The sequence below is a fragment of the Gracilinanus agilis genome, chromosome 5 (genome assembly GCF_016433145.1).
Source record: "Gracilinanus agilis isolate LMUSP501 chromosome 5, AgileGrace, whole genome shotgun sequence".
Taxonomy (NCBI): Eukaryota; Metazoa; Chordata; class Mammalia; order Didelphimorphia; family Didelphidae; genus Gracilinanus; species Gracilinanus agilis.
The window spans coordinates 38946530-38974428 of record NC_058134.1 but is presented as its reverse complement, the minus strand read 5'-3'; the positions used below and the strand labels follow the sequence as shown (position 1 = coordinate 38974428).

Genomic DNA, 27899 nt, shown 5'->3' with positions numbered 1-27899 from the left:
GTTTTGAGAATCAAATGAGTTAACATATGTAAAAGCACTCTACAAACCTTAAAATATGGTATAAAAGTTGGCTATTATCAATATCAATAGCGGTAGAGAGGGAGGGAATAAGCATTTCTATAGCACCTACTATATACAGGGCACAGTGCTAAGTGATTTATATACAAATGTTTTCTCATCTGATCCTCATAACAACCCTGGGAGGTGGGGCTGTTATTATCCCCATTTTACAGCTGAAGAAACTGAGGCAAACATGGGGAAAATAAAGGAAAAGACATTAGAAATAAAATTACTCTCCAATGTACTACATATAAAAAAAGAGTCTTTGATTTAATTAAAAGATAGGTCAATCTATATTACTTTGGTCTTGTATAAATGGAAATTTTGAACCTTGGACTCCATCCCCCAATAAATCCCTTAGTTTTCCCAAAATTCCCTTTAATCTCTCCTGTGTCTCCATGTTTGTGTGGTCACATTATTGTATTAACTCCTCCCTCTTTCTCTTTTGTTTCTGGGAGTGAGCTGGTTAGTACCTTTTAAGTTAGTCTCTTTTGTTAGTATTTTGCATATTAATTTTAATCTCCACAGTCTTAAACCTCATTTCCCATCATTTTTATTCTTAGACATGATCGAATGCCACCTAATTCCCAAGGTTCTCCTGCCACCATGGAATTGTATTTTTGCCTCCAAAGCAATGGTTTTTATGCTGTCTCTGGGACTAAGGGAGCTATAGCTTTTCAGCTGTCTGAATGAGTCTCTGTGACTCAGTGTTTAGAGTCCGCTCAATATGGAATTACATATATCAAGGCTAGTTATCAGCATTTCCTTTGTTTTAAAGAGGTTTATCATTTATCTCAACTCTTCTCTCAACCATAAAGGATACTCCCCAAATGAAAGATATATCCAGAAGCCATAAGAGAAGAACATGGTTTTGCATGTCGAATTTTTGTTCTCCAAATGATAAACATCTTTAAAATATGCAATAGGCAATTAATAGTCTATGAAAAGTAATGCAATTTTGAACTGTCTGGCAATGTTCCCATTTGTTTTATTTCACTAAATGGAATATAATACTTAGGACGGTAACAAACAAGATTTCAAGCATTAAAAATAAATAACCAAAATGTTATGGCTAACTTATAATTATATACTATACCTTTTCAATCACAAAAGGAATAGCTTCTATGCTGCTTGGTCTGGCAGACAGCTTGCTGTATAACCTACAAGCTTCAACCTATATATCAAAAAAAAAAGTTTCAAATTCAATCTACATGAAAAAATTAATAATCATGGACTTCTAATATAAGTGGCTAAGACTGGGGCAGCCATCCAGGGCATCAGTTTCCTTATCTATGAGATACAGGATTTGACCTCGATGGTCACTTTTACAGAACTCCATGTTTCTTAAAATATACAACTAAATCATGAGATAGGCAAGTACGAAAGACTACGAAAATAGAGTAGGATTCTCATGTCTGCTGATTCCTGAGGTTAACCATGGGAAAAAGTGGAATTAAGTGAGGCAGAGTTGCTCCAAGTCATCAGTTTTATTCTTTCTTCCAGAGTCATTGAAGTCCAGCTCCACAGAGCCTGCTTTAGGCTCCTTCAGGGCCCCGGGAACAAATTGTTCTCATCAGCCAGGGGAAGTCTTCAATGTTTGGAGTAGACACTCCTTCCCATCCCAATTCACCAACAGGTTTGTGGCCCAATGGATGCCTTCAACATTGGCCAAACCATACTCCAAGATGGTTTACCAGTGTGTGACCACTGGGTGTGCTACAGTGTGAAGATGGAATTAACTCTCCCCTGCCCAGTTTTTAGATTTAATCTCCAGGAAGGCACAGGAAATGACAAAAGGAAGGGTCTTTAAAAGTGGCAAGAACTTCCTGTGACAAGGTCTTTCGCCTTCAACTTGATCTTGAAGGAGCTCTGGCTTGGGACCTTAGACTACTCTTGGATTTCCCCCTTAGAACTACCACTTGGGTGAGTGAAAAAGGCTTATTCCCTTTCCTTGTTTTTCTGAGAGGTACTAGCCTCTGGAGAGGTCCCTCGTATTGGAGGAGGCCCCGTAGCTAAAACCCTTGTTTAATTGACCCCTACGCCCTCTGGTTGGGGCTTCTGAAGCCCTGCTGGAGTTAAGTTAGATTTCTTCCTCTGCCCTCTTTCTCATTTTCTCTACTTTCACTCTTTCCCTCTATTTTATAAATAAATGCTAAAAAGTCATTCTGATTTGAGTAATAATTATGGTGACCACATTCCTCATAAATTTAGTCCAACCCTTCAATTTTTAACCTTTACAACAGCTGCCTGGAGCCACAAGTGAGAGCCGGGTGCCAGGGAGGGCCAGAGGGGTTGGAGCAGCCCCAAAAAGGACTGGGCCTGCCTGAACACCGGCACACCCTGAAGGAGTACCTACAGTACTGTATGACAATGTACAATGTGCTTTATCAATACTGTATCAAATGTCAGTAATGGCTTAAACTTTATAACACGGAGTAGATATGGACAAGAAAATCTCCTCGATGGGGTTGGCAGCTCTCTGCTCATCTCTGCAGAGACGTCTTCTCTTCCTGAATCACCGCGTCTGCCCAGGCCTTCTTTGCTGCTCCCATCTGCCATGTTCCTTTCTGGTGCTCTCTGAGGGATATGTACATCTTTAACCCTCAGACAAAAATTTATTCCAAGTCGTGCAGCCATAGAGCAACACTGGGAGGATGGCGGTGTTACAAAGAGCCTGGAGAAGCTTGGAATTATGAAGGGAGAATACACACATACATCTTCATGGGCAAGGCTGCCCATCCAGGCTAGGTAAGACACCCCTGCGATCTGCTGGGTCTTCCCTGGATGGATGGTCATGCTAGCCTCTTTGGAGAAGCTACCGATCTCTTCTAAGAGGTTCCTAAAGCAGCAGCCACCACCAGGTCATCCAAAAATGAGCATCAGGAGGACCTCACCATGCCCAGAGAATCCCTCTTCAATTTGGCCCTTTTACTGGCTCTTCTGCAGCCCAGCCACAAACCCCTTTGGAGAGCAGAGACCATCATCTGATAGGTAAGATCAGAGAGCCATTCAGTAGGGTTACTTCTGTTATTTCTTTGTGGACTTTCAGGCAGCAAACAGATTTAACAAAATATTAGTCAGAGAGGATCCATCAGGAATTTGAAAATTTCTGGAATGCAAGGACCCCGTTTTATCATCGGTGTGTCTCGAATGCCCCACATACAATAAGAGTTATGTTATTAATTTTATATGTTAAAAAGCTACTGACTCCAGTTAATTTTTTAAAAAATAATCTTTAATCCTGTGTATTGATTCTAAGGCAGAAGGGTAATAAGAGCAAGGCAACAGGGATTAAGTGACTTGCCCAGAGTCACACAACTAGCTAGGAAGTGTCTGAGGCCAGATTTGAACCTTGTCTTTGGTCCTCTTGTCTTTGGGCAAGGCTCTCTATCTACTGAGTCACCTAGCTTCCCCCTTCCAGTAATATTTTTAAATAAATTTGTATTTATAAGAGCATCTACACACATTTGAAAAATAGCTAACATATACACACACTTATATACATATACATATAAATATAAACTATACCTATTCAGTCCCCAGGAGACAGATTTACTTATTTATGGATTTGTGTCCTTTTTTCTATGGACTCCATTGTGGGGGGGTTGAGGGGAGAAGGGGGTGTTCTTCAGCCCAGAGATGAAGAATGCCATCAATCCATAATACCAAATTCAATACTAAACTCTTCATGAAGCATTTTATGCCCAAGTACCTGAGGAAACTCCTGAAAGGCTCCCATCATTTCTTGATTACTGTCAGAAGAACCACCAACAACAATCAGAGGCCTGAAATAAAACATTTTTAAATAAAGACAAGTTTCCAAAAATTCCCCAGGGGTTGATTTTAATAAAAACAATAAAGAACAGTCAAGGTGAAAGTTTTTTTTTTTTAACCCGTAACTTCTGTGTATTGGCTCCTAGGTAGAAGAGTGGTAAGGGTGGGCAATGGGGGTCAAGTGACTTGCCCAGGGTCACACAGATGGGAAGAGTCTGAGGCCAGATTTGAACCTAGGTCCTCCCGTCTCTAGGCCTGACTCTCAATCCACTGAGCTACCCAGCTGTCCCAAGGTTTAAGTTTTGCACTAACCACATCAAAACCAAGTAAGTGGGGGGCAGCTGGGTAGCTCAGTGGATTGAGAGCCACGCCTAGAGATGGGAGGTCCTGGGTTCAAATCTGGCCTCAGACACTTCCCAGCTGTGTGATCCTGGGCAAGTCACTTGACTCCCATTGCCTACCCTTACCACTCTTCTGTCTTGGAGCCAATACTATATATTGGCTCCAAGACAGAAGGTAAGGGTAAAAAACAAAAACAAAAACAAGTAAGTGGTTGAATGATAAAAGAGGCCCAAGGGAAAATGGAGAAAAAAGTCTCAAGAACTATGACCAAATCTTGGGACAAAAGACAGAAGAACAGCCCCAAGTCTCATGTAATCTTCAGAGCCAGACTGAGCATTAGAGGTAGAAGGAACCTCTGAAACAGTGGAGCACAAACTCACATTTTACAAGTAAGTTTCCTGTTTCAATTTTGTCTCTGTGACCCTGGAACACAGTGACTGCTCAATATATTTTTACCTGACAGCCTTTCTGAGAAATCTATTATTAATAACAGTCCACCGTCTCCCAAGAGAATGGGGAGACCAGCACTCGGAAAGTGGAACACTGCTCTGGTTTTGAACAGCTCAAATTGTTTAGATTTCCCCCTATATCACACCGAATCTGTGCCTGCACATTATAACTATGATTTTGCCTTAGAAATGTAATCCCTCTTCTACACGAGCACTCTTCAAATAGTCAAAGAAAGCTAGTATCTCCTCCCAGGAATTTTCTCTTCACCAAGCTATGTATCCTCGATTCCTTCAACTAATCAGCAGAAAGCATCGTTTTGGGTCCAGTCATCCTCTTCCTCAAGCTGTGCTCTAGTTTGCCACTAGATGTGGCCCAGAGAACGGAATACCAAACTGATGTTGTAGTGGGAAGAAGAATTTTCACCAGGGAAGAAAAGAGTAGGATTAAACATCCTTTCCTCTGGCTGCTATTCTTTTACTTAAACAGCCTAGGATTAAGTAAATTATTTTTTATTGCAAAAAGGACCATGCTGGTGACTCATCCAGGGCTTTTAGTGCATTAAAAACTGCAGATATTGTCACACAAATTGTTGTAAGTTAAGCACCCCCCCACACACACAAACACATACACACACTCCTATGCTGTAGAATCAACAAGTGTACAGGCTGTACATTCATTCCTATTAATGTTACTGGGTTTGGCCCATGGGCCTAGTCATATTAGCTCTCTCCCCAGCTTTGGCTATTTGATCATTTTGATAATCATGTCTGAATCTAAGTAACTGAAAAAAGATATGGAATAAAGCAAGGTCAAAGTCAGATCTCAAGACCACAACACTAGAGACTTTCCTTTAAGTTATAGCAATTGGAACTAGCCTCCTCCCATCTGAAAGATATTTCTTGCCCCTTTAAAGCAATTTACTCCCTTATTTTTATTAACAACTTTGATTTCACATTACATTCACTTCCAAATGTCTATTTCTCTTCCCTTAACCAGAAAATCATGCCTTGTAAGAAAGATTAAAAGAGGGGAAAAGGTGGGGGGGAGAGTGGGGGGCAGCTGGGTGGTTCAGTGGATTGAAAGCCAGGCCTAGAGAAGGGAGATCCCAGGTTCTAATCTGGCCTCACACTTCCTAGCTGTATGACCCTGGGCAAGTCACTTAACCCCCATTGCCTACCCCATACCACTCTTCTGCCTTAGAACCAATACATAGTATTAATTCTAAGATGGAAGATAAGGGTTAAAAAAAAAAAAAACCATGGGGAAAAAAAGCAGTTCAACAAAACTGAGGAACATATTAACCACATGTGAGATTATGTGCAAATCCAACCCATCAACAGTCCTCTAATTCCCCCATGGATGGAGTAAGGTAACTTCTCTCTTTCCCCTTGCTTCCAAGGCCAAGCCTGGTCCCTATGATCCACAATGTTCAGTCTGGGTTTTTTGCTGTTTACATTATCGGAGTCTTTGGGGAAGTTGCTTTCCTGGTTCTGCCTGCTTCCCTCTTTAGCAGATCGTCTGTTCTTGTTCTTTTTTAGTCCCTGACACTACGGGCTCTGACTTCTGAAGCTAGGATGGTTCTTCCTATCACAAAACTGATGATTTAGAATTAGAACTAGAAGTCATGATCTGTTCCAACCCCCATCCTACACCTAAAGACACCCAAGTGCATCTTCTCCGAATGTCATTTTCACATCTCAATTGGTTGATGAGTTTCTAGATGGCTTTCTTCATACAATGACCCCTTTCCTTATTCAGATCATTTGCACCATTAACATTTTGTTCTTGTGTTTTCCATTATTCCTGGGAAGACTCTGAGATCTCTTAAGTCTAGGACTCACTAGCTGTCTTTAACTCTGAATTCTCTGAAACGTGTCCTGGAAAAAAAAAAGTCGGACGTGAATGAGCCTGCCTCCTCCTCTGCAAATTAAGGAGATTAAATGAGAGCTCTGGAAGATCCATTCCTGTTCCCAGCTAGTATCAGATTTATGCGGTGTCTTTCTGTCTAAGGACTTGAGGTGCTTTCACACCCTCATGCATTTACTTTACCTTCCTCAATGGGGGTTTCATTTTGCACTGACAGCAAGATCAGAGCACCAAGAATGTCCAGACTTTCTCAAGACCGTGGACAAATCCCAGCCCTCCAACCTATGAAGACCATGGGCAAGGGGACTGGTATCCACTCACCAGAGGAGTAAGTTAGGAGTCCAGGCTTATTCATTTTAATATTATTTTAGGAGCACTCAAAAAAGATTGGTTTCTGTAACCTTGAGTTAAATAGAACCTCAACCTTGCCAAATGCCTAGCCCTTCCCAGAGATTACACCCCAGAAAACTAATCAGTTATCTCAGCCTCCTTATTTTACCAATAATAATCAATTAACATATGTATCACGAAAACTTAGATAACTTAGGCTGTATGGAATCCTTATCTAGGCTTTAGCTACATCTATTGTTTTAGGTTCCAAAAGTTTGTATCTCCTGATGATTACCTCATGATGTTAATGTATCAGACCACTAGTCTAACTATCATTTTCCCTTCCCCCATAGGACTGTAACCCCAATAAAAATACCAGTATGTAGGTTAAGGGTTATAAGCTCTTAACCACCAGAGCTAACTCGGGGTCTGACTACTTCATGCCCGAACTTTCTTCATCTTTGTGTCTTTATTCTCCCCTTAGGTTCTCTTTCCTTTAGTTCTTAACCCATAACCCATTTTTCTCTCAGTCCCTCGTTCCCCTTTCTGAGTGTTTTACCCACTAGGAACTTTTGTGCAGCTGCTGGTCAGCCATAGTAAAGATAAAAAACAAAAAAAACTAGGCTGTGAAAAAAAAGGCAAAATTTAAACTGAATTACCAACAGTTCATGTTTGCATTTGCCATCCCAGCCAGTGCATGGACAAGACCTGGACCAGAAACCACAAGGCAAACTCCTGGCCTAGAAGCAAAACATAATGAATTATTAGATTGTATAGATTTGATATATATGTGTGTATATACACACACACACACTCATATATGCATATAGAGAGAACTCTGCAAATCTTAAATGGTTATATAAATGTTCATTGTAATAAAAACTAAACCACTTCAGAAGTAAATATACAAATCTCCATAGGAATTTCAGAGAGATTCAATTAAAACCTGTTTTAGGCCTTTTTCAGCTGTATTTCTACACAATTAGGAATGAGAAAACACACCAGAATATGGGGATATGGTTATATTGATCACTAGAACGCAAGTTCCCTGACAGCTGGGGTTTTACTTTTCTCTTTGTATCTCCTGGCCTGGCACAAAGCTTGATGCCTAGCAAGTGCTTAAATGCTTTGTCAAATCATTTATCACAGCCCCCTTTTGGAATAAGGTTATCACTGTAACAAAATTTAAATGATTTCTATGTCTCGGGCTCAGAATTTAAGAGAGATTTAAGACCTGTGTTCCTGTAATTCTACAATCTGTTACACAAGCAGATTCAAATTCGGACACAATTATATTGGAACAAAATCAAATGCACATTTGTGATCTGTGACTGAACTCTTTTGAGGAAGAAAGGCATCTGTTTTGTTCACTGACTACCAGGTAAATATACTGTTAGAGCTCTTCAGGCAGAGGAATTCTGGAGCATAATGTGAGTGATACCTGAGCTGGATACTAACATTAGGGGGGAAGCAGAGTGGCTAAAGTGTTGGACTTTAAGACAGGAAGGTGTGGGTTCAAATCTTGCCTCTTATGCTAACTGGTGTGACCTTTCTAATCATTAGCTTGCATTTACAAAGCATTTTCGAATTTACAAAGTGCTAGGTGAGCTTATAGTTTTATATACATTTTCTACAAATATGTGTATACACACAGATGGTCTCGGAGGCTGCAGAGAGGGAGGAGGAGCATGCAGAAAAGGCCACTGGGCTTGGCATGGAAGGAATGAGGAGCAGCCTGGGTGGAATAAGAGGGTCAGAAGGAAAAAAAGAGCAAGAGGGAAGTGGAGCAGCTGGTATAGACAGCCTCTGGAGGAGCTGAGCACCAGTGGGTAGAGGAGACACAGACAAGGGTAGGCAGGAATGGAAGGACCCAGGCATTTAGGAGGCAGCAGGAAGGAGCCAGGAGAGGGAGAGGGAGGGGGACAGAGGAAGGCAAATGGTTGCAGAGATAAAAGGGAATGAAATCCATGGAACAAGCAGAGGATTAGCTGGGAAGGGGAAAGGCCACTTCATCACAGAAGGCACAGTGGAATGAGGGACAGGAGAAAGGGCTGCACCGAGTCCCTAAAGGAGGAGGAAGTAGAAGGAAACTCCTCCCTCTAGGGAGCTTGGCTAGGAGGATGTGCTTGGGATTTTGGGGGTCTCTAGATTGCATGCAGGACAGGGCTGATTGGAAAATAAGCCTGAGAAGGGAGGAAATGCCAGGCTTGGTCCCATCTGAGCCCTGGTCAGATCAAACAGCTGGAGAATGGCACTCATTTGGGCACCACAGGGGAGGGACACTGCTGGGCTATTCTAGGGTATCCAGAGGGTAGAAACCAAGATGGTGAAAGACCCCGAGTTTATAAGGCGTTGCTGAGAGATATGTACTTTGAAGAAGAATATCTTTATCTCTGCCAAGTGTTCAAGGGGCAGCCATGGGAAGAGAGATCCAACTTGTTCTGTTTGGTTCTAGAGAGCAGAACCAGAAGCAAAGGATGCAAGTGTGAAAGAGGTAAATTTAGATCAGATTGGCAAGAAAAACTTGCCCCAAATGAGAAGCCATCCAAAGGAAGGGCCAGAGCTCAGGAGCTGCTCAGCCTCCCTCCTGGAGGTCTTTAAGCAGAGGTCAGATGACTGGCTGAGGACGGCCATGGAGGCCCCTTCCAAAGTTAAGCTCTGGACTTCTATGATTCATATTTGATACGCCAGATTCAGGCAGGAGGCAGAGGACCTTCCATCAGGAAGTATTATAATCATACCTAGGCCTTGGGGGAGTTGTTTTGGCAGTCACATGAAGAGTGAATAAAGAAGGGCGGCCAGAGGCTGGAGTATATAAATGGGGAGATTATTATCTGGGCAAGTAGAGACAAAGGCCTGAACTGGGGCAGGAGCCTTGCCCCAGTGGTAAGACAGAGCCAAGAGGTGGTGAAATAGGACAAGGGGGAGGCTCAGGGATGACTGAAGTTACAAATCTGGTACCTGGGAAAAAAGTGGTACCTGCCATTGTGTGATGGATTTTAAATACTCAAATATTATTTTAAAATCAAGAAAAATGGAAAAGATGAAAACAGTTGATCTTGCAGATAGCTGGGTGGCTCAGTAGATAGAGGGCCAGACCCAGAGACAGGAGGTCCTGGGTTCAAATGTGGCCTCAGACACTTCATAGCCTGGGCAAGTCACTTATCCCTCCCTCCCCCCACTGCCTAGTCCTTACCACTTTCTGCCTTAGAACCAATACACAGTTATTAATTCTAAGATGGAAGGTAAGGATTTAAAAAAAAAAAACAGTTCCTCTTATTTTGAGGCTGCATAATTTGATTTAGTGTGGAAACCTGTCAAGCTACATGATTGTCAGTGGCATTATTAGAAATAATTAATAGGGAAATTAACTCCTTTTGCCTAGTTCAAGCTCAGTGTGGCTCATAAGAGAAGGTTGGTGAGTAACCTGATGGAGAAAGACTCCTTCATTTCTTGCTATACCCATTTACTACATTACCCAGAGAGTGACTGCTTCACCCAGCCCTCAGTGTCAAGCTGCCCAGTTCTTCACCACAGGTAATGCATCCACTCTAAAGCAGAGGCCGGTTCTGCTCAGTTAGTTATGGTTGCTAATGATTTAAAATAAAATATAAAATAAAATAAAATAAAATAAAATGAAATGAAATGAAATGAAATAGAAAGGCTCATATTACCTGCCTGTCAGGTATCCAACAGCAGAGGCAGCGTAAGAAGCCTGAGGAAAAACAGCAAAAGTTCTCAGACAGGCTCAACTGGGAGCCATCTGAAGTGCCACGTTAACACAATCAACCTCAAGGCCACCCTAGGACACCCTTCAGTTCCCCCATGCTATCCTCTAGGACCCCACAGAGGGTTCAGCACATAGTAGGTGCTTAATAAATGTTGACTGACTGATTGATTTTCATCAGTTGTGACTGAATCCATCAGCCCATTCCCTGCCTGTTTTCTTAGCATTGTTATTGTTGGAACATCACAAATAATAATAAGTTTGCTGTGGAAGAAAGGCAGAAGAAATTGGTTAGGAATAGCTTTCTGAGCATGTGAAGATACTTTTTCCCTCAAAAAATGAATGTCCCTCCTTCCTTTCTGATTTCTTCATAGGATCCTCTATCTAGAACTAAAAGAGCACCTAATCCAGTAACCTCATTTTACAGGGAGGAACTGAAGTCCAGAGAAGCTAAAAGGGAGGAAGGGGCAGAGTTTAGATTCAAACCCAAGTCTTCTGACTCCACAGTGAGGAGTCTTTCCACTAAATCATCCTGCAAATGAAATTTCCCTGGTGAGAGCCTTATCAAAATAGGGCTCACTGACTGAATGCTAACTGCCACGTCCTCACTGCTTTTATAACAATAATTTATTACCTATGCCATAACTGTCCCACTCACAGGTTGTGACCACATGCTATAGAGTCTGAGGTAGGAATAGCTACCTATGAGAGGCTGGTTCTGTTGGCTGAAAAATGCAAAACACAACAACTTACTCTTACTCCTCAGCTCTCCTGAGATTCAGGAAGGGCTCCCTCTCACATTTCCTAGCTGTATGGCCAGGACAAGTCACTTAATTTTCCCTGAGCTTCTGTTTCTTCATCTGTAAAATAGGGTTAATAACTACAGTTTCAGGACAGTTAGATGGCACAGTATAGAGCACCATGCCTGTTAACAGAAGTCCTGGGTTCAAATGTGGCCTCAGACACTTCTTAGTGAGTGGATGCCAAGTCACTTAACCTCGTTTGCTTAACTCTTGTCCTTCTGTCTTAAGAGTCGTTACTATGACAGAAAGGAAAGGATTAAGAAAATAATAACTAGAGTTCCTACCTCACAGAGTAGTTGTGAGGTTCAAAGGTGAGAATGTATTTCAAAAGCTTCTCAAAGGTGAAAGTACTAAATAAATGTCAATCTGCTGCTGCTGTTACAGTATTATTATTCTCCAAACAAGGCAAGTCTGTTAACCTCTTTCTTTAAAAAACAAACAAACAAAAAACCCTTCCCTTCTCTTAGAATCAATATCAATCAAAGCAGAAAAGCAGTAAGGACTAGGCAATGGGGGTTAAGTGACTTGCCTAGGATCACCTAGGAAGTGTGTGAAGCCACATTTGAACCCAAGCCTTACCGACTCCAGACCTGCCCTTCTATCCACTGAGCTGCCTAGCTGCCCATTAACTTGTTTCTTAAAAATATTTTGAAAACTGTATTTCAGTATAATTAGTTTCCTTTGTAGTCCTAGGTCATTTTTGTGTCTAACAATGCTATTTTTAGCAGAGATCTTTAGGGTTCCAAAGGCTTCCACTGGGGTCCCAGACACCCAGAGAGATCAGAGTCCCTGCTCTAGGCCCTCTTTCATCCTCCTCTTGCCCTTAAGAGCGCTGGACTTGGAGTGAGATGCCCTGGGAGAAGACCTGGGACTATGTCTCCACAGACTCACCAGGCTGGCTGCTATCCAGGCCCCTTCCCTTCTCTAGCCCTATTTTCTCCTCTGTAAAATAGGACCCGCCTTTGGCCTCAGGGGTAGAACATGTTAGGGGCTCACTGAGGGCCCTGCCAGCTCCAACACCTGAAAGTCCCACGACTTCTGCAGGTTTAGAGTGGATCAGAACTGAAGGCAGGGGGCTGCCCCTGATGACCTAGAGTGACCCTGGGGGGAGGGGCTGCCTGTGATAGGAGTGACTTTGAGTTGGGGGAGGGGGAAGAAGGCTATCCCTGATGACAAGCAGTGAACCTGTGCGGGGGCGGAGGGAGGGAGGGGGAGCTGTCACTGATGACTCCGTGAGTGCGGCGCTGGGGGTGAATCCCCGCACTCACCGCCTGTTCGTTCCTCATGCCGATGTACTTGATGCCTACAGCCTGCGCGGCCACGGCGATCTCGGTCACGGGGATGCCCACGATGCCGAACATGTATTGCACGTTCTGGGGGAGAGAGGGACCGGTAGTCATCTGGGGCCAGGTGCCGCCTCACGCTAAACCCGGGCCTCAGTTTCCCAGTCTGTTGAATGGGCGAACCCCGCGGCCCCGAGCCCTGGTTTCGCCACGGTAACTCCTCCATGAGCTCGGGTCTCCTCTCGCGGGTCACTCTTACCTGGTTCTTCAGCGACTGGGCAATGACCTCGGCGCCCGACAGCGTCCCTTGGACCTCCTCTCCTCCAGTCGCTGCCGAGTTCGAAGCCATCTCGCCTCAGTGACCCACAACTCCAGCCAAGGGAATGCGATTCCGCGCCTTTAAAACCTCCTCCCTCCCCCCAACCCTTTTCCACCAATAGCCAACTCTTTTCTTCGTAACTGATACGAAGACCAACCAATCACAGACGAGGGGCGGGGCCCGACCGGGATGTTTATATAAGCTTCTTCTATTCCGAACTCCGGACCCAAGTCCTCGGAGTGGGAGACGGGATTGGCACGTGACTGACTCAGCTGAGCTGCACAGGTTAGTAGGCGGAGGTCGGGGCTGGGGCAACGGTGTATTTCTGGGCACGTGCGCGTCCCGGTCCGTCCACAGGTTCCCTGGCAAGAGGGCGTGTGTGCACCCAGGGTCAGTGGGAGAAACCTTTGAGGCGCCTCCAACGGTCGCACTCTAGTGGGCGGCTCCGCCCTTATGCTGCTCCTCCCCACCAGACGGAGCCTCCGAGGTCCTCGTGTCTATTTCACGAATCTGCTAATGGGAGCCAGTCCTGCGGGACCCGCCCCTTCGTCCCTCCTACCTGATCCTCAGCCTTGGGCAGCGTCGGAAGCCCTCCGCGCCTTGTTTCTGCCGCTAGGGGGCGAGATCTGTAAATAATGTGATTGCTAGCATTGCTGTAGTGCTTACTGTATACCAACCGCAGTGCTGATTTATGAAGAAATTATGGTTTGCCCAGTTTTAATACTAACAATAATAACTAGCATTTTTATAGCACTTAGAGTGGCAACGAGCTTTCCATAACATGATTTTCTTAGATCTTCACGACGACGATGTGGGAATTAAGTGCCATTATTAGCACCTTTATTAGCATTTTTCGTTGGTGTTATTCAGTCTTCTTCATGACCCCATCTGAGTTTTCTTGGCAGATACTGGAGGGATTTGCCATTTCCTTCACCAACTCATTTTACAAAGGAGGAAACTGAGGCGAACAGAATGAAGTGACTTGCCCAGGCTCATACGGCTAGTGTCTGACACTAGATTTGAACTCAGGTCTTCCAGAGTTCAGCACTGGGCCATCTAACTGTTCCAACATCCATTTTACATGTGAGGAAACATATGCTTCTCCTTTTTGCAAAATCATATTTATTCAGCACCCATTATGTGCTTAGCACTTGGGTTTTCAAAGAAAGGCAGAAGACTGTCCCAGCTCTGAAGCTCACTGGCTGGTTTGCAAACAACTCTGTATAAACAAGATATGGACCAGATAAATAGGAGGGAATGAGCAGACAGAAGCTACCGGTATTTATTTAGGGGGCTGGGGAATGGCTTCTTGTAGAAGGACAGATCTAAGTTGAAGCAAGAGGGACTGTCAGGACTGGAACCCAGAGCTTTGGGGGGGGGCTTCTTGTCTGGGGACACTTCGGGATCATAGAGCAGGTGGAAGAGGTGCAAGGTGTGGGCAGACCAGGATGGGAGGAAGGGGTCAGGCTACAAACCAATCCATCCGGCATCTATGAAACACCCATTTTACAGATTTTACTGGTGCCCAAGGAGTTTTAGTGAGTCACCCGCAGTCACCAGGGAATGTGGCATGGTGACTTGGAACAGAAATTCCAGAGGAAATGGAAACATAGAAGTTGGAAAATTCCTGGGTGAAGTCCTGCCAGTCCAGGTTAGCAGATGGTCCCAGGAATGGATTCTCAGCTGCCTGGGTTGGGGCATCCAGCAAAAAGTTTGTTAGAAGAAAAACCAGGCTGTGTTTATTTAAACAATCTCTAACCTTAAGCCTTTTCAGCTCAGGGTGCAAAGTTCACTGGTTTGGTGGAGCATGTTCCTGATGGTTCAACAAAATGGGGGAGAGAAGCAGTTTTAATCCTTCCTTATCACTGGAAATACAAGCCCAGGGACTGCTTACTTTTTTTCCTGGATATCCCCAGTACTAAGCTCATTCCCTTGGCCCATCATAAACCCTGAAGGGTGTTGGGGGGGCCCTCAGCACTCTCTCAGGGAGGGGACCTGAAATGTTAGACTTGTACCCCTTGTGCTGTGGTCGAGTTGCTGTTCAGATGCATCTGACTCTACTAGACTCCACTGAGGAGAGCTTTGAATGTCAAACAAAGGATCTTGTGTTTGATCCTGGCCCTCAACACCAATTATTTTATTTCAGTTTTAGTTCTAAGTGCCTTAAATCAATTAGAGCAAATTCAGATATCGGCTATTCTACCTAATATTGAGCTAAAATGCTATTATCAAAGGAAGAAAAGGCAAAAATTTATATGATTTATCATTCTTTGTTTTCAGACTGATGACTAGATTTTTTTGACAATTGAATTTTTAAGAAATGAGTATGAAGCTTATGAATTTATATGTTGTGTATGTATTTATAAATGTGGTGACATGATTTTAGCAGATAATTTGTTCATTTACACTTTTGATTTCTCCTATTTTGCCATCACTATTTGCCATTCAGAAGGGGCACACCTAACTAAATGCAGCTGTCAGGGATCTTGCTGAGAGATATGTTTTTATGGAAGCTGTCAAACAGGAAGCGGGATGCCTTCTAGAACTATCGAGAAGCATCTTCTTCAGGAGTAGCCATGCTGAATCCTGTGGCCTGTTTCAAAAGAAGGGGTTCTTAACATTTTTTTATGTATTGTGGATACCCTTGGTAGAGTCTGGTAAAGTCTATCAGAGTAATGTTTTTAAATGCATAAGATACAATACAGATGATTACAAAAGAATCGAGTTATCTTATGAAGATATTTTATTTGTTCATTTTTGTAAGAGAATACTTACGCCCAACCAAATATAATTGTTTTGAAATACATTTCTCAAAATATTTTTAAAAAACTATAATTAATGGTCTCCAGACCTATCTTTCCATCTAGTAAGTCACCTTGCTGTCCCCTCACATATTTTTTTTTTAAACCCTTGTACTTCGGTGTATTGTCTCATAGGTGGAAGATTGGTAAGGGTGGGCAATGGGGGTCAAGTGACTTGCCCAGGGTCACACAGCTGGGAAGTGGCTGAGGCCGGGTTTGAGCCTAGGACCTCCTGTCTCTAGGCCTGACTCTCACTCCACTGAGCTACCCAGCTGCCCCTCCTCACATATTTTCTTAGTGAAAAAAAATCATATTCATTAGCCTCAATGGTATTATTTGGATATAAAAATATTCTTGATTTTATAAAAATCCTTGTTTTCCTGACAAATATACATTAAAGACATAGCCTAAGTTCTCAGTACCACAAGTCCCCCAAGCCTTGATCTCCTTGAAGTTATGACATTTCCTCCGCTGTATTTTTCATCTGCCTTTCTTATTGTTGGGACTAAAGGAAAGATAGAGACAAGCTCAGGCTGACAGGATCCTTCACTTAAAATCATGTCAGAAAAGGAAGACAATTGGGCTATTTATACATTTCTAAAATGTGTATGTGTTTCTTTACATTTTATTACATAAGATGCTTTCTGCACAGAGTGACAGCATGGAGGAGGAGGAAGATGATTTATGCTGCCTAGTCAAGCAATTTGCCAAGTCAAGGAAAAAAATCCATTTTTCCTCTCTGGACATTGATTTAGCTTCCATTTAGAGAAAAAGGAACTTTATTATAGTGATTAGTGCCATGTGAGTGAGCACTTTTTATTATGAAGTAGAAATATATAAATTGGCCTCCTAGGTCTCATATACTTATATGATTTCCAAGAAGACAATGAGCTCCACTTTGGGAAATGCACCAACTCTTCCCCAGCTATTTTTTGACATCATTTAGGTAGCTAACGCCTTCTCAGTTGTTCAGCAGCCTCCAGGGTGGGGGCGGTTGGCAGCTTCCTGGAGCTGTCTCTCACCTGTGGTAGAGAAACTTCTCCTCCTTGAGACTACCCTGCTTCATCTGCTTCTGCTCCATGGATTGTCACCCCCCTCGTCCCCGGCACCTGGCTCTAGCAGTTCCTTAGACTCCTCCTGTCTGGCAGCTTTCAATCCCAACCTTTGCTTAATTGCACCTGTTAGGTCTTTATATCCTTTATGACCTATTGGTACATCCCATCATCCCAGTGAATGTGTCTCTATAGAGAGAATGTGGACCATATCCTTTCCAGAATAACTCTTCTCCTTAGCTCAGTTCCACAGACATTTAAGACACATCTGCTACATGTCAGGCACCACAGGTGTTGGGGAATCAAAGACAAAACTCCAGAGCCCTTGAGAAATTCCTGGTAACTTGATTTCTTAGAGAGAAAAGAGGTTCTCCAAGTTCAACCTTCCAGATACAGGGCTGGAAGGGCCCTTAGGCATCATTCAATTCAACTGCAAAATCTCACCAAATAGGAAGTAGAGGACAAAGCTGGACCTTGAGCTTGGGCTTTTGAGCTCACTCTGGGCTGGATCAGGTCTGGCACACCCACACTGTAGGCTGCCCTACCTTGAGGCTCTCCCTTGAGCTTTGGCAAGGCTTCCACAAGCCAGCACCCTGGGGACCACCCCTGCCATTGATTGGGTCCCAGCTCCAGGTATCTACCTCCTGCTCCAAACTGAGATTCAGGTCCTCACCTCACACGTAGGCTAGGACTCCTGGCCTCCCTCTGGGCCCACACAGATCAGATTGTCCCAAGCTGGAGTTCTGGACCTCACCCAGGTTTGCTTAGAACTTTTAGGGGCATGTGTTGAGTTGGACTTTAGTTGGCCCAGGCAGGGTCTCAGGGGCTGGAACCTTTCAAGTTGTTCCCTGTATGAAAGTTGCTTCACTCTGTCTCCTTGTTGTTTCCCACCTGCCTTCATTCTGTGGCATTATTGGTTGGAGAGGATCTCACTGTAGCTTCAAGCTTCTCTGCTTCTGCTCCGCCATCTTGGCTCCCTGACCCTTCCCTTGTGAAAGAGGAATTAGCTCACCCCTATTCATTCTTTAGACTTTAGCCACCAGGAGTATGTTACCCCATCCAACTTAAAATTAAGTGGCCAGGGGGGAGGTCTATGGCCCGCATGTGCTGGTGAGTGACAAGTCAAAAACAAGTGTCTGCCCCCTGGACAGTCCAGAACAAGGTAGAGGCTGCCATTTGTCCATGTAGAACTGGAGGGTGGATGCAGAAAGTGATGCAAAGATCTTTTAAATATGATGGCAACTGCCTGTGGGGAGGATTTTGCCCTTTGAACTTGGCTTTGGAGCTCTGGTTAAGACCTCAGACTGCTTCCCTTTGGATTGGCACGTGGGTAAATTACAGCTGACTCCCTTTTCTTTGGCTTTTCTGGAGGCCCTAGACTCTGAAGGGGGGGCGGGGTTCTTCCTTGGGAGAGGCCTTGTGGCTAGAAGCCCTGTTTAATTAACCTCTGTGCTCCCCTTTGCTGGGGCCTCTGAAGCCCTGCCTGGTTCGGGCTTTCGGACCAGACAGGAGTAACTAACTCTCTCTCAGTCTCAGTCTCTGTCTCTGTCTCATTTTTCCTACCTTCACTCTTCCTATTTGTAAATAAACTACCATAAAAGTCATCCTGACTTGGGTCTTCACTTTTTGGAATTGGCTAATCAATTCCCGGCAACCAAATCTCTTAAATATTGAGTCCAACCATAATTTTTACCCCTTACATCTTCTGGTCAAAGCAGATCCTTCAACAGGGACAAGTGATTCCATTCCATCCAACAGATGGCTTATCCAATACTGACCCGGACAACTCTTCTTTTCTTTCTTCTTTCTTTTAAACCCTTCCCTTCCATCTTAGAATCAACACTGTGCATTGGTTCCAAGACAGAAGGTGGGTAAAGGCTGGACCATGGGGGTTAAGTGACTTGCCCAGGGTCACACAGCCAGGAAGTGTCTTGAGGTCAGATTTGAACCTGGGACCTCCTGTCTCCAGGTCTGCACTTGTCTTTTCTTACTTCATTCTCTCCCTTGTAGTTAATGATCCTCTTTTTTACTCAGATTGGGCTTAACTATGTTTGCCCTTGTATGCATTTTCCCTCTGTCTTCTGCAAAGGGTCCCACGTGAGCAGAGAAGGTGTCTGTGTGCCTGGGATCCTGGGTGCTGCCTGGTTTACTGAATGATGGGTGCCCACCCAGATGCCTCCTCGATCTGTGCACAGAGCCCTCCTAGGCCCTCACCCTGTGCCTGTTGGCCTACATCTCAGGCTGACCCATCCCTGAGGACCCATCAGCCTTCTCCCCAAGCCCTGCCTTGTGCCAACTTCCTTCTCTCAGGACAGGTTCACCACCAGCCATTGCAGCCAGATCCTGCCTATCAGTCTCCTGTTTGGCCTCCTTCCTGGTTCAGGGCCTCAACCCGCTCCCTGGGATTCTGGCTTCTCAGACCCTCTCAGACTGGGCGACCCTGGGCAAGCCCCTCCACCTCTGTCTGCCTCAGTTTCCTCCACTGTAAAATAGGAATCCAGTAGCCTTGGCCTCACAGGGTTGTCCTGAGGGCCACCTGAGCTGCAGAGGGGGCTCCCCATGCACCTTCCCTCCTTGGTGCCTTGTCTCTGGGGCTCTTAAAGTGCAGCTCTTTTGGCTCTTCTCAGCCCCAGGCTCCCTCTCTTTGGCCTTTCCTGCCTCTTAGCCACTCTCCCCACCAAAGCTAGCCTCTGCCCTGTCCGGGCCTCACCCCAAGGATGGGAGAGCATAAGCTCCTTGAGGCAGAGACCCTCGTCTGCAGTTCTAGAATAAAAGGAAGCCTCAAGTTCGAGGCAGAAGGGCAGGAAGGGCCCCTGAATTGGGGTTCAGTGACTTGCCCAGGGTCCCGTGGTGTGGGGTAAAGGACCAGCCTGGAGCTCAGGACCTGGGTCTGTAGGCCTTGCTCTCAGTCCCCTCCAGGAGTCTTTTTATCCCCAGCATCCCGCACAGCTCCTGGCCCCTGAGGAGCCAGCATTCCGCAATGCTGATAGACTGGTTCCTGATGTTAGACCCAGCCCGGCTTCCACTGGGCTTCTTGTTTCTTGGGGTAAAATAGAGCCAAGTTAAATTGGAGCATCCCTGGGGATGGCTGGCTGACTGGCTCCGTGCAGAGAGCTCTAGGCCTGGCGATGGGAGGCTCTGGGCTCCATTGTGGCCACAGCCGTGTCCTAGCTGGGTGACCCTGGCCAAGCCACAGAACCCCCATGGCCCAGCCCTTACAGATCTTCCGCCTTGGACCCAGCCGCAGGGCTGCTTCTGCCAGGGAAGGTCCCTCCTCCAGATAGACCCTACGGGCCTTTTTCATGAGAAAGTGTCACTTTGGGATGCCGATCAATGGCGGCCTAAGTCTCCCTCCGCCGGGCAGCTTTTTTTGTGTGTCCTAGAAAGGCCAGGCCTGCCTTCCCTAGAGAAATGCGGGCGAGGGCCTGCTTCTCCCCAGGGGGTCGGCTCTGACCCCTCCGGACATCGAGCATGTTCTGGGCCAGCGCACAGCCAAGGGAAAGGAACAGGACGCAGGTGAAGAAGGGCTTTCCCACGGCGCCTCCCGGGGAGATGCCCCTAACCCGCTAGGTGGGGAGGAGGAGGGGGCGGTGATGGAGGAGAGCCGAGGCCTCAGCTGGGGCGTGAAGCCGCCCCGCTGGTTCTCCGGTTCTCCCCTAGCCCGGGGCTGGGCTTGGTCCGGAGGAATCAGGCACAGCGGTCAGAAAGGCGGAAGGGCAGCTCCTCCAGCCCGCGCCTCCCCCCTCCGGCTCCTCTGTTCCAGATTCCTCGCCTGCACCATGCTCGGGGCCGGCCCTGCCCTGGGCCTCCTCCTCCTCTGCCACCAGGCCCTCCTGGCCCCCGGCCTGCCCGATGGCCGCTACGTGGCCGCCGTCTATGAATATCCGTCCATCCTGAGCGCCAACCCGGAGGCCCTCATCGACCGGAGCTCGGCCCTGGAGTTCATGAACCGGAATCTGGATCGCTACGAAGAGCAGGTCGTGGCGGCCGCTAAGCAGGTGAGAGAGCCGCTGGGCTGGCCATCCTGTGGGGCCCCAGAGCACATGCGCCAGGCGAAGTGGGCGGGGCCTGGATGGAGGCGGGGCCTGGATGGAGGCGGGGCCACTGTGGTTAATAACATGGTTAATGCACTGTCACTCTATTATATTGAATATAGATGGTGTCACACTATATTACATATATTGCCATGGCGTATATAGCCTGGTGGTTAACTGTCCGAATTGGAACTCAGGCCGGTGTCTCCTGCCTCCGCTGGCAGTGCTCCATCTGCTAGGCCACACTGCCATCTAAGAGAAGATTTTAAAAATCTCAGGAGTCAGCAGAGCAGGGTCTGCTGCGTGGCTCCCTGGATGGAGAGCCAGGTCTAGAGATGGGAGGTCCTGGGTTCAAATGTGACCCCAGACTCTTCCTAGCTGGGGGGCCCTGGACAAGTCCCTTCACCCCACTGCCTAGGTAGCTCTTCCTGCTCTTCTGCCCTGGAACCAGTACCCAGGCTTGATGCTAAGATGAAGGTAAGGGTTTAAGGAAAGTCAACATAGCATCATTTTTATAATCTAATGAAAGAGCTAACCAAGTGCTCTTTCATTATCATTTGTGTGAAAACTTGCCTGTAAGACATGAACTCTTTTTTAAGTGACTTGCCCAGGGTCACATAGCCAGGAAGTATGTGAGGTCAGATTTGAACCCAGGCTCTATCTGCTGAGCCACCTCGCTGTCCCCAAGACATGAAGTGTTGCTGATGGACTTGGGAATATTCTTGTTCGATCAGGAAGACAGTGTAGTGTTCCGGTGAAATACGTTCAGTTCAGTGAATTAAGCCCCATTTTACCTGGACTAGCAAGAAAGATATGCATGAAGCCAGCCTTTGAAGCCACATTCGCTAGATGACGAAGATCATCTTCCTTTTGTCTTGAGGGATTCACAAACCAAACTGAAAAGTCATCCTTCCCAGCCACAGACCCCCAGAGCCTTCAGATTATTGGAACCAGAATCCTGAGCTCCATAACAGCCCTCGGGGTGGTCACAGCACCCACTGGGGCAGCTCTGAGCACAGACATCCAGAAGGGATGCTCGGGGCCTGCCCCTACCAAGAGGATCGGTAGCAAAAGAAGTCCTGCTTGGGGCCCAGAAAAGGAAATTCTTTGGGGGGGTTTTCTTTTCTTTTTGTTCTGTTGGTCAAATGTTGCTACAAGGATAGGTTTCCTTATTATAAAAATAAGGAAACATATTTTTAAAAACTAAAGATCTTAAACCTAGTTGTAAATTTCTTAATTTGATCAATCGATTGATTGAGGCCCAGACGTGAAGTTAGTGGGGACATTCGAAAGCTCTGAGCCTAGGAGGCACTGAGAGAGGCAATTGTAGCCTCAGTGCTGGAGGGTGCCCAGGAGCTCTCCCCAGGTACTCAAGAAGTAGCCTAGGGAGTAACAGGTGGAATGCCAGGCAGTCCGATTTCAAGAAATCGGGTAGGATATTCATAGACAGACAATACATGAGAGAATGAACGGCTTACTGGGAAGGTGGTTTGGGGCTTGGGTTTGAATCTCATTTTTCTATGATTTGTCTGATCCTAGGAGAGTCATAGAAGCTTCTAAGCCTCAGTTTCTTCATCTGTAAAATGATAATGGTGCTTACCCCAAAGGGCTCCCCCAAGATGTAGCCCAGATCACAGTTTTTACAAAGGACTTTACAAAACCTTGAAAATGTCAGCCTTTGTGATTTATTGCACTGGCCCATCTATTTATATCTTTACCCAGAGGCAAGAAAGCCAAGGAATTAAAATGATTCATGGGAGAGTCCACAGTGCTTGCTGCCCTAACTTGGCTCATCCATATGGAAAACTGAATTGTTGATTAACTTTTCCAAGGATATACTTAAACCTGGTTAATGTTTAATCCTGCCTTTCCAGCATCATCCTGAGCCACAGGTCTGGAGCTGCCCTACAGCAGGGGCAGTGTTTTGTCTTCATCTTCCAAGAGCTTAGCACTATGTTTAACAGAAGCTTGTTATCTGGTTGACCTCACTCCCTCTTCAGTATCTTGCTCTGTGCTTAGAAAAATGCAGGCTCACTTTAATGTTAGCCCAATTTGGTGGGTACTTTTGCCATCAAAAAATTATAATCCAGGGGCAGCTGGGTAGGTCAGTGAATTGAGAGTCAGGCCTAGAGACGGGAAGTCCTAGGTTCAAATCCGGCCTCGGACACTTCCCAGCTGTGTGACCCTGGGCAAGTCACTTGACCCCCATTGCCCACCCTTGCCACTCTTCCACCAAGGAGCCAATACCCAGAAGTTAAGGGTTGAAAAAAAAATTATAATCCACTCCAAGTTGAAATGCCTTTTGATTTATCTGCCCCCTTCTCCCATTTGGCCCACATGAGTATCAAGAGTCAAGAGCTGAAATTATCAGGAGGAGACATGGATGGCTGAGGGCTGCCACCATTCCTTCAGAGTTCTCCAGCAGAGGCACCACTGGGAATGCCCAGCCAGCTTTATCAGGAAGGTCTGTCTGTGAGAATATTCTCTATTCTTTTATTTAGTGACTTTTAAAAATTAATTTGTTGGTTACGTGAAAATTCCCAGGTGTTTCCCTCTTTCCCTCCCTTCCCCACATGAGAGAGGCATCACTTGACCAAAAAAAATAAACAAATACATATAGACACCCTCTCTTTGGGGTCTCTGTCAGTTCTCTCTCAGGAGGGTGACATTCACAAGGTAATATTTCAAACATTAATTCTGTTGCCATATAGAAGTCTCCTGGTTCTACTCAATCTCTTTTTCATAATTTCATGCAGGTCTTTCCAATGTCTTATATTCAATTTATTTACTTATTTAGCTTTTTAACGCCCTTACCTTCTGTCTTATAATTGATAAGTATCGGTTCCAAGGCAGATCAGTAAAGGCTAGGCAACGGGGGTACAGTGACTTGCCCAGGATCACACAGCTAGGAAGTATCTGAGGCCAGATTTAAACCCAGGACCTCTTGTCTCTAGGCTTGGCTCTCCAACCACTGAGCCACCCAGCTGGCCCCTTAGGGTATATATTCTTAAGAGAATTCCACCATTCCCAGAAAGGGAGCTTCCATCTGTAGCCACAACTTGTCTATGCTGTACTAGAAATACTTTTCTCCTGGTGTGGCAATTCTAAGAATCCCTTTTGCCCTCTAATCACGAGTGGTATTTTGTTACTCTCATGGACAGGGCGTGCAGATCATTGTATTTCCAGAAGACGGGATTCATGGATTCAACTTCACCAGGCGTTCCATATACCCATTTCTGGACTTTCTTCCAGCTCTCCAGTCTGGGAAATGGAACCCGTGCCTGGAACCACAGAAGTTCAACGACACAGAGGTGTGCCTGCCAGGTTTGCCTTTTCTAAAAGTAAAGTGGAGCAAGTCAGTCACCTTTGGGATGAGAAGCCAGCACAGAATGATCTTAGGATCTAGGAAAAATGAAGGTTTGGGGACACTCTGAAGATGTCTTACCAATATTATGGAATAAGTCAACATCTGGGAAATTTATTTTTTTAAATGTCCATTTACTGATAGATACAAAAAACATGACTAGAAATCCCCCATTGCTCCTGGCACGGTACTAAACAGGCAATAACTCTCCTTCATTAATTGGGGAAATGATCAATAGGCGATCCTCCCAGTCCTTCATTCATCCACAGCCATTTATAAAGTGGGTATTGTGGGAGACCCATTTCTGAGCCAAGAGAGAGCTCGGCCTTCCCACAGGGACCCATCCTCTCCTCTAGGGAGGCTGGATTCAAAGGTCCCTACTTGGTGTGGTGTCCCAGGATTCCCCAGGCCCATTGAGGCCTGGCCTTTTTTGTCGGGCTTTTTCTTTTTCAGGATCAAAGGGAAAAGGGAATTCCTGTCATTTAATCCAGGCCCTATGCTCCTAGAATGGAGCCCCAGGATAAAAAAAAAAAAAAAAAAAATCCAGTTCTGACCTAAAAAGGAATCTGAGATCTCCAAAGCATTCCTGACAGATGGCAGTGGTATAAAGGCTGGATGAGGACAAGGAAAGCGATTCCTGTCTTAGTGCAGATGTAGTGCAGGGGGTCAGGGAATGATGGTGGCTAAAGGCTGGGTCTGACCCTTTCCTGGACGGTGATCTCCCCATCCTAGTCTGCCCATGGCCCTGGCCCCATCTCCAGATGCCGCCCCCCCCCCATGGTCCTTTGGGGCTTTTCCCAGGCTCCTTCTGTTCTTCTGGAACCCTTTCCTTGGCCCCTTGGACAGGGACCTCCTGGGTGCAGCAGCTGTTCTGGGCCTCTCTTTGGCCTCCAGCTCAGGGCTTATTAGTTGACCAATTGAGGAGGAGGTGGCAGAAAAGAAATAAAGATTCAGCCTTCACTTCGGCCTTCCTCCGGACTGTTATTGCTCCCCCAAAGTCTTTGATGCTTATTTTCACACAGGGGACCCCCTTTTCCTGAGACAATAGAGGGTTGTCTTTTTAGACAGAGCTTAGAGAAGCTCCAGCCACTTTGGGCGGCTTCTTCTGGAGCCCGCCTAGCCGGTCCAGAACACTCTCAGCAGAGAGGATGCTAGATAAGGGGGTCCTGCCGTACCCCGTGTTGATTTTTCATTTGCCCACGTTGTCCGCAGGTGCTGCAGCGCCTGAGCTGCCTGGCCATCAGGGGCCGGCTGTTCCTGGTGGCTAACCTGGGGACCAAGCAGCCCTGCAACGGGACCGACCCGGGATGCCCGCCGGATGGGCGCTACCAGTTCAACACGAACGTCGTCTTCGACGATAACGGCACCCTCGTGACCAGCTACCGCAAGCAGAACCTCTATTTTGAATACTCCTTCGACACCCCTTCGGCCGTGGACTACAGCATCTTCGAGACGCCTTTTGCCGGCAAGTTTGGCGTCTTTACTTGCTTCGACATGTTGTTCTTTGAACCCACCGTGCGGCTCGTGACGGACTTCGGGGTGAAACATATCGTGTTTCCGACCGCGTGGATGGACCAGCTCCCCCTGCTGGCGGGAATAGAACTTCAACAAGCGTTCGCTGTTGTTTTCAACGTCAACGTGCTGGCGGCCAACCTCCACCACCCACACCTGGGCATGACGAGCAGCGGCATCCACACGCCTCACGGGTCCTTTTGGTACCACAACGCGGAGAGCCTCGAAGGCAAACTGATAGTAGCCAACATAGCCGCGGAGCCCGGAGACGGAGGCCCGCTGTGGAACAGCCCCCGCGAGGCTCCCGAGTCCGACGGAAGGTTCTCGTGGGAGGATGGGACCTGCGAGGGCGGTGCGGACACTCCGTGCGGCGAGCCGCCGGAAGGGGCCCCGGCCACGCCGGCCACGTTTCACGGAGAGATGATGTACGACAATTTCACGTTCGTGCCTCTGCGGGAGAACCGTGGCCGCCTCCGCCTGTGCGCCGGCGCCCTGTGCTGTGAGCTGGACTACCAGAGGCGCGGCTTGTCCGGGGAGCTCTACGCGCTCGGGGTCCTCGACGACCTTCACACGGTCCACGGCACTTACTACCTCCAAGTGTGCGCCCTGGTGAAGTGCGGCGGCCCCCGCTGGGACACCTGCGGCCAGGAGACGGCCAGGGCCACCGAGAAGTTCGACTTCCACCTCCGCGGGAACTTCAGCACCTCCTTCGTGTTTCCCATCTTGCTGACCTCCGGCATGACGCTGCAGTCCCCGGGCCAGCGGGGCTGGGAAGGCGGCCATTACTTCATGAGGAAAAGCCAGCTGACTTCGGGCTTAGTGACGGCCGCTCTGTACGGACGCTGGTACGAGAGGGATTAGTGGCACGAGCAGGGGCTCGGGCTGGGCTCTGGGGCACAAGCGTTGGCCAACACGGCTGGGACTCTAATGGAAACCAGAAATGATTGGGAGCTGCAGAGGAGGGGCGAGAAGCCGGCAGGACGGGCACTGCGCGGGGAATGGTGGGAGGCCCAAACTCCATCTGGTGAGAGAAGTTCATTCAGTTGTGGGAACCGGGAGAAACCTTACAGCATTGTGTGGGAAGCCGGGCCTCCCCAGCCCGATCCACCAGTTCTCTTTTCCGTGCCCCTTGGATGGATGGGGAGGGGGGAGGGGAGACCCTTTCCTCCAGGCAGAGACCCGCAGCCGGTCCCTGTGCCCTACTTTCAAACAATTAGGAATTGGATTATCTAATGTTGGAATCTTTCCTTTTAACAAATTGATCTTGTTGGATTGTTTTTTAATGTATAAAAGTCTGTCCGTCTCTTCCTGTGTGGTGTCCAGCCCTGAAATGAGGAAGGGGCCGTCCCAATTTGTTGAGCCCTTGTCCTGGATTGCTGAATAAATCAATATGCTCAGAAGATCCGATCTGTTTCCTCAGTCATTCCATCTTTGGCCCCTCGCAGAGGAACCCCGGCCGAGCCCTAGTTTGCTCCTACAGGGAATGCCATCAAGCCCAGGGATGCTTGTCCCGGAAGGGAGAGTCTCCCCTTAGATGCCATTTGGCACCACGGAAAGAAGTCCTCTCACGGGTGGATTTTCTTGGCTCCATTTCCTTTAAACATGGATTCCAGAGATAGTTTCAAGACATTTGTAGGCCATTGTTAATGTCCTTTAAAAGCTACTGACTGGGGAAGCTGGGCAGCTCAGTGGATTGAGAGTCAGGCCTAGAGATGGGAGGTCCTAGGTTCAAATCCGGCCTCAGACACTTCCCAGCTGTGTGACCCTGGGCAAGTCACTTGACCCCCATTGCCCACCCTTACCACTCTTCCACTTAGGAGCCAATACACAGAAGTTAAGGGTTTAAAAAAAAAAAAGCTACTGACCAGGGCAGCTGGGTGGCTTAGTGGATTGAGAGTCAGGCCCAGAGATGGGAGGTCCTGGGTTCATATATGTCCTCAGTCTCTTTCCTAGCTGTGTGACCCTAGGTGAGTCACTTAATCCCCATTGCCTAGCCCTTACCACTCTTCTGCCTTAGAAACAATACCTAGTATTGATTCCAAGACAGAAGGTAAGGGTTTTTTTTTGTTTTTTTAAATAAAAAATAAATTTAAAAAAAGCTACTGACTGTTTAGAACCCAAATAAGCCCATTTTCTTGTGTACATTCCCACAGCAGTGTGTGTTGGCTTTTTTCTCACGTTA

At 46.6% G+C, this 27899-nt stretch overlaps 2 protein-coding genes across 2 annotated transcripts in view; one reads left to right on the top strand and one right to left on the bottom strand.

Moving 5' to 3' along the window:
• The window catches only part of HACL1 (2-hydroxyacyl-CoA lyase 1), a 49119-nt gene extending 36135 nt beyond the window's left edge, over positions 1-12984 (bottom strand). The window contains exons 1-6 of the mRNA XM_044679726.1: positions 12895-12984; positions 12621-12725; positions 10497-10537; positions 7482-7562; positions 3773-3845; positions 1157-1234 (exon numbers count right to left, since the gene is read on the bottom strand). Of these exons, the coding sequence (XP_044535661.1) occupies positions 1157-1234; positions 3773-3845; positions 7482-7562; positions 10497-10537; positions 12621-12725; positions 12895-12984 (468 nt within the window). The remainder of the gene's footprint in view (positions 1-1156; positions 1235-3772; positions 3846-7481; positions 7563-10496; positions 10538-12620; positions 12726-12894) is intronic.
• A 203-nt stretch (positions 12985-13187) lies between these two features.
• Positions 13188-27119, top strand: BTD (biotinidase). The gene is made up of 4 exons (XM_044678196.1): positions 13188-13239; positions 20571-20805; positions 24003-24152; positions 25418-27119. The coding sequence occupies exons 2-4, from the start codon at positions 20587-20589 to the stop codon at positions 26576-26578; spliced, it is 1530 nt and encodes a 509-aa protein (XP_044534131.1). The 5' UTR covers positions 13188-13239; positions 20571-20586; the 3' UTR covers positions 26579-27119.
• Positions 27120-27899: the final 780 nt, after the last annotated feature.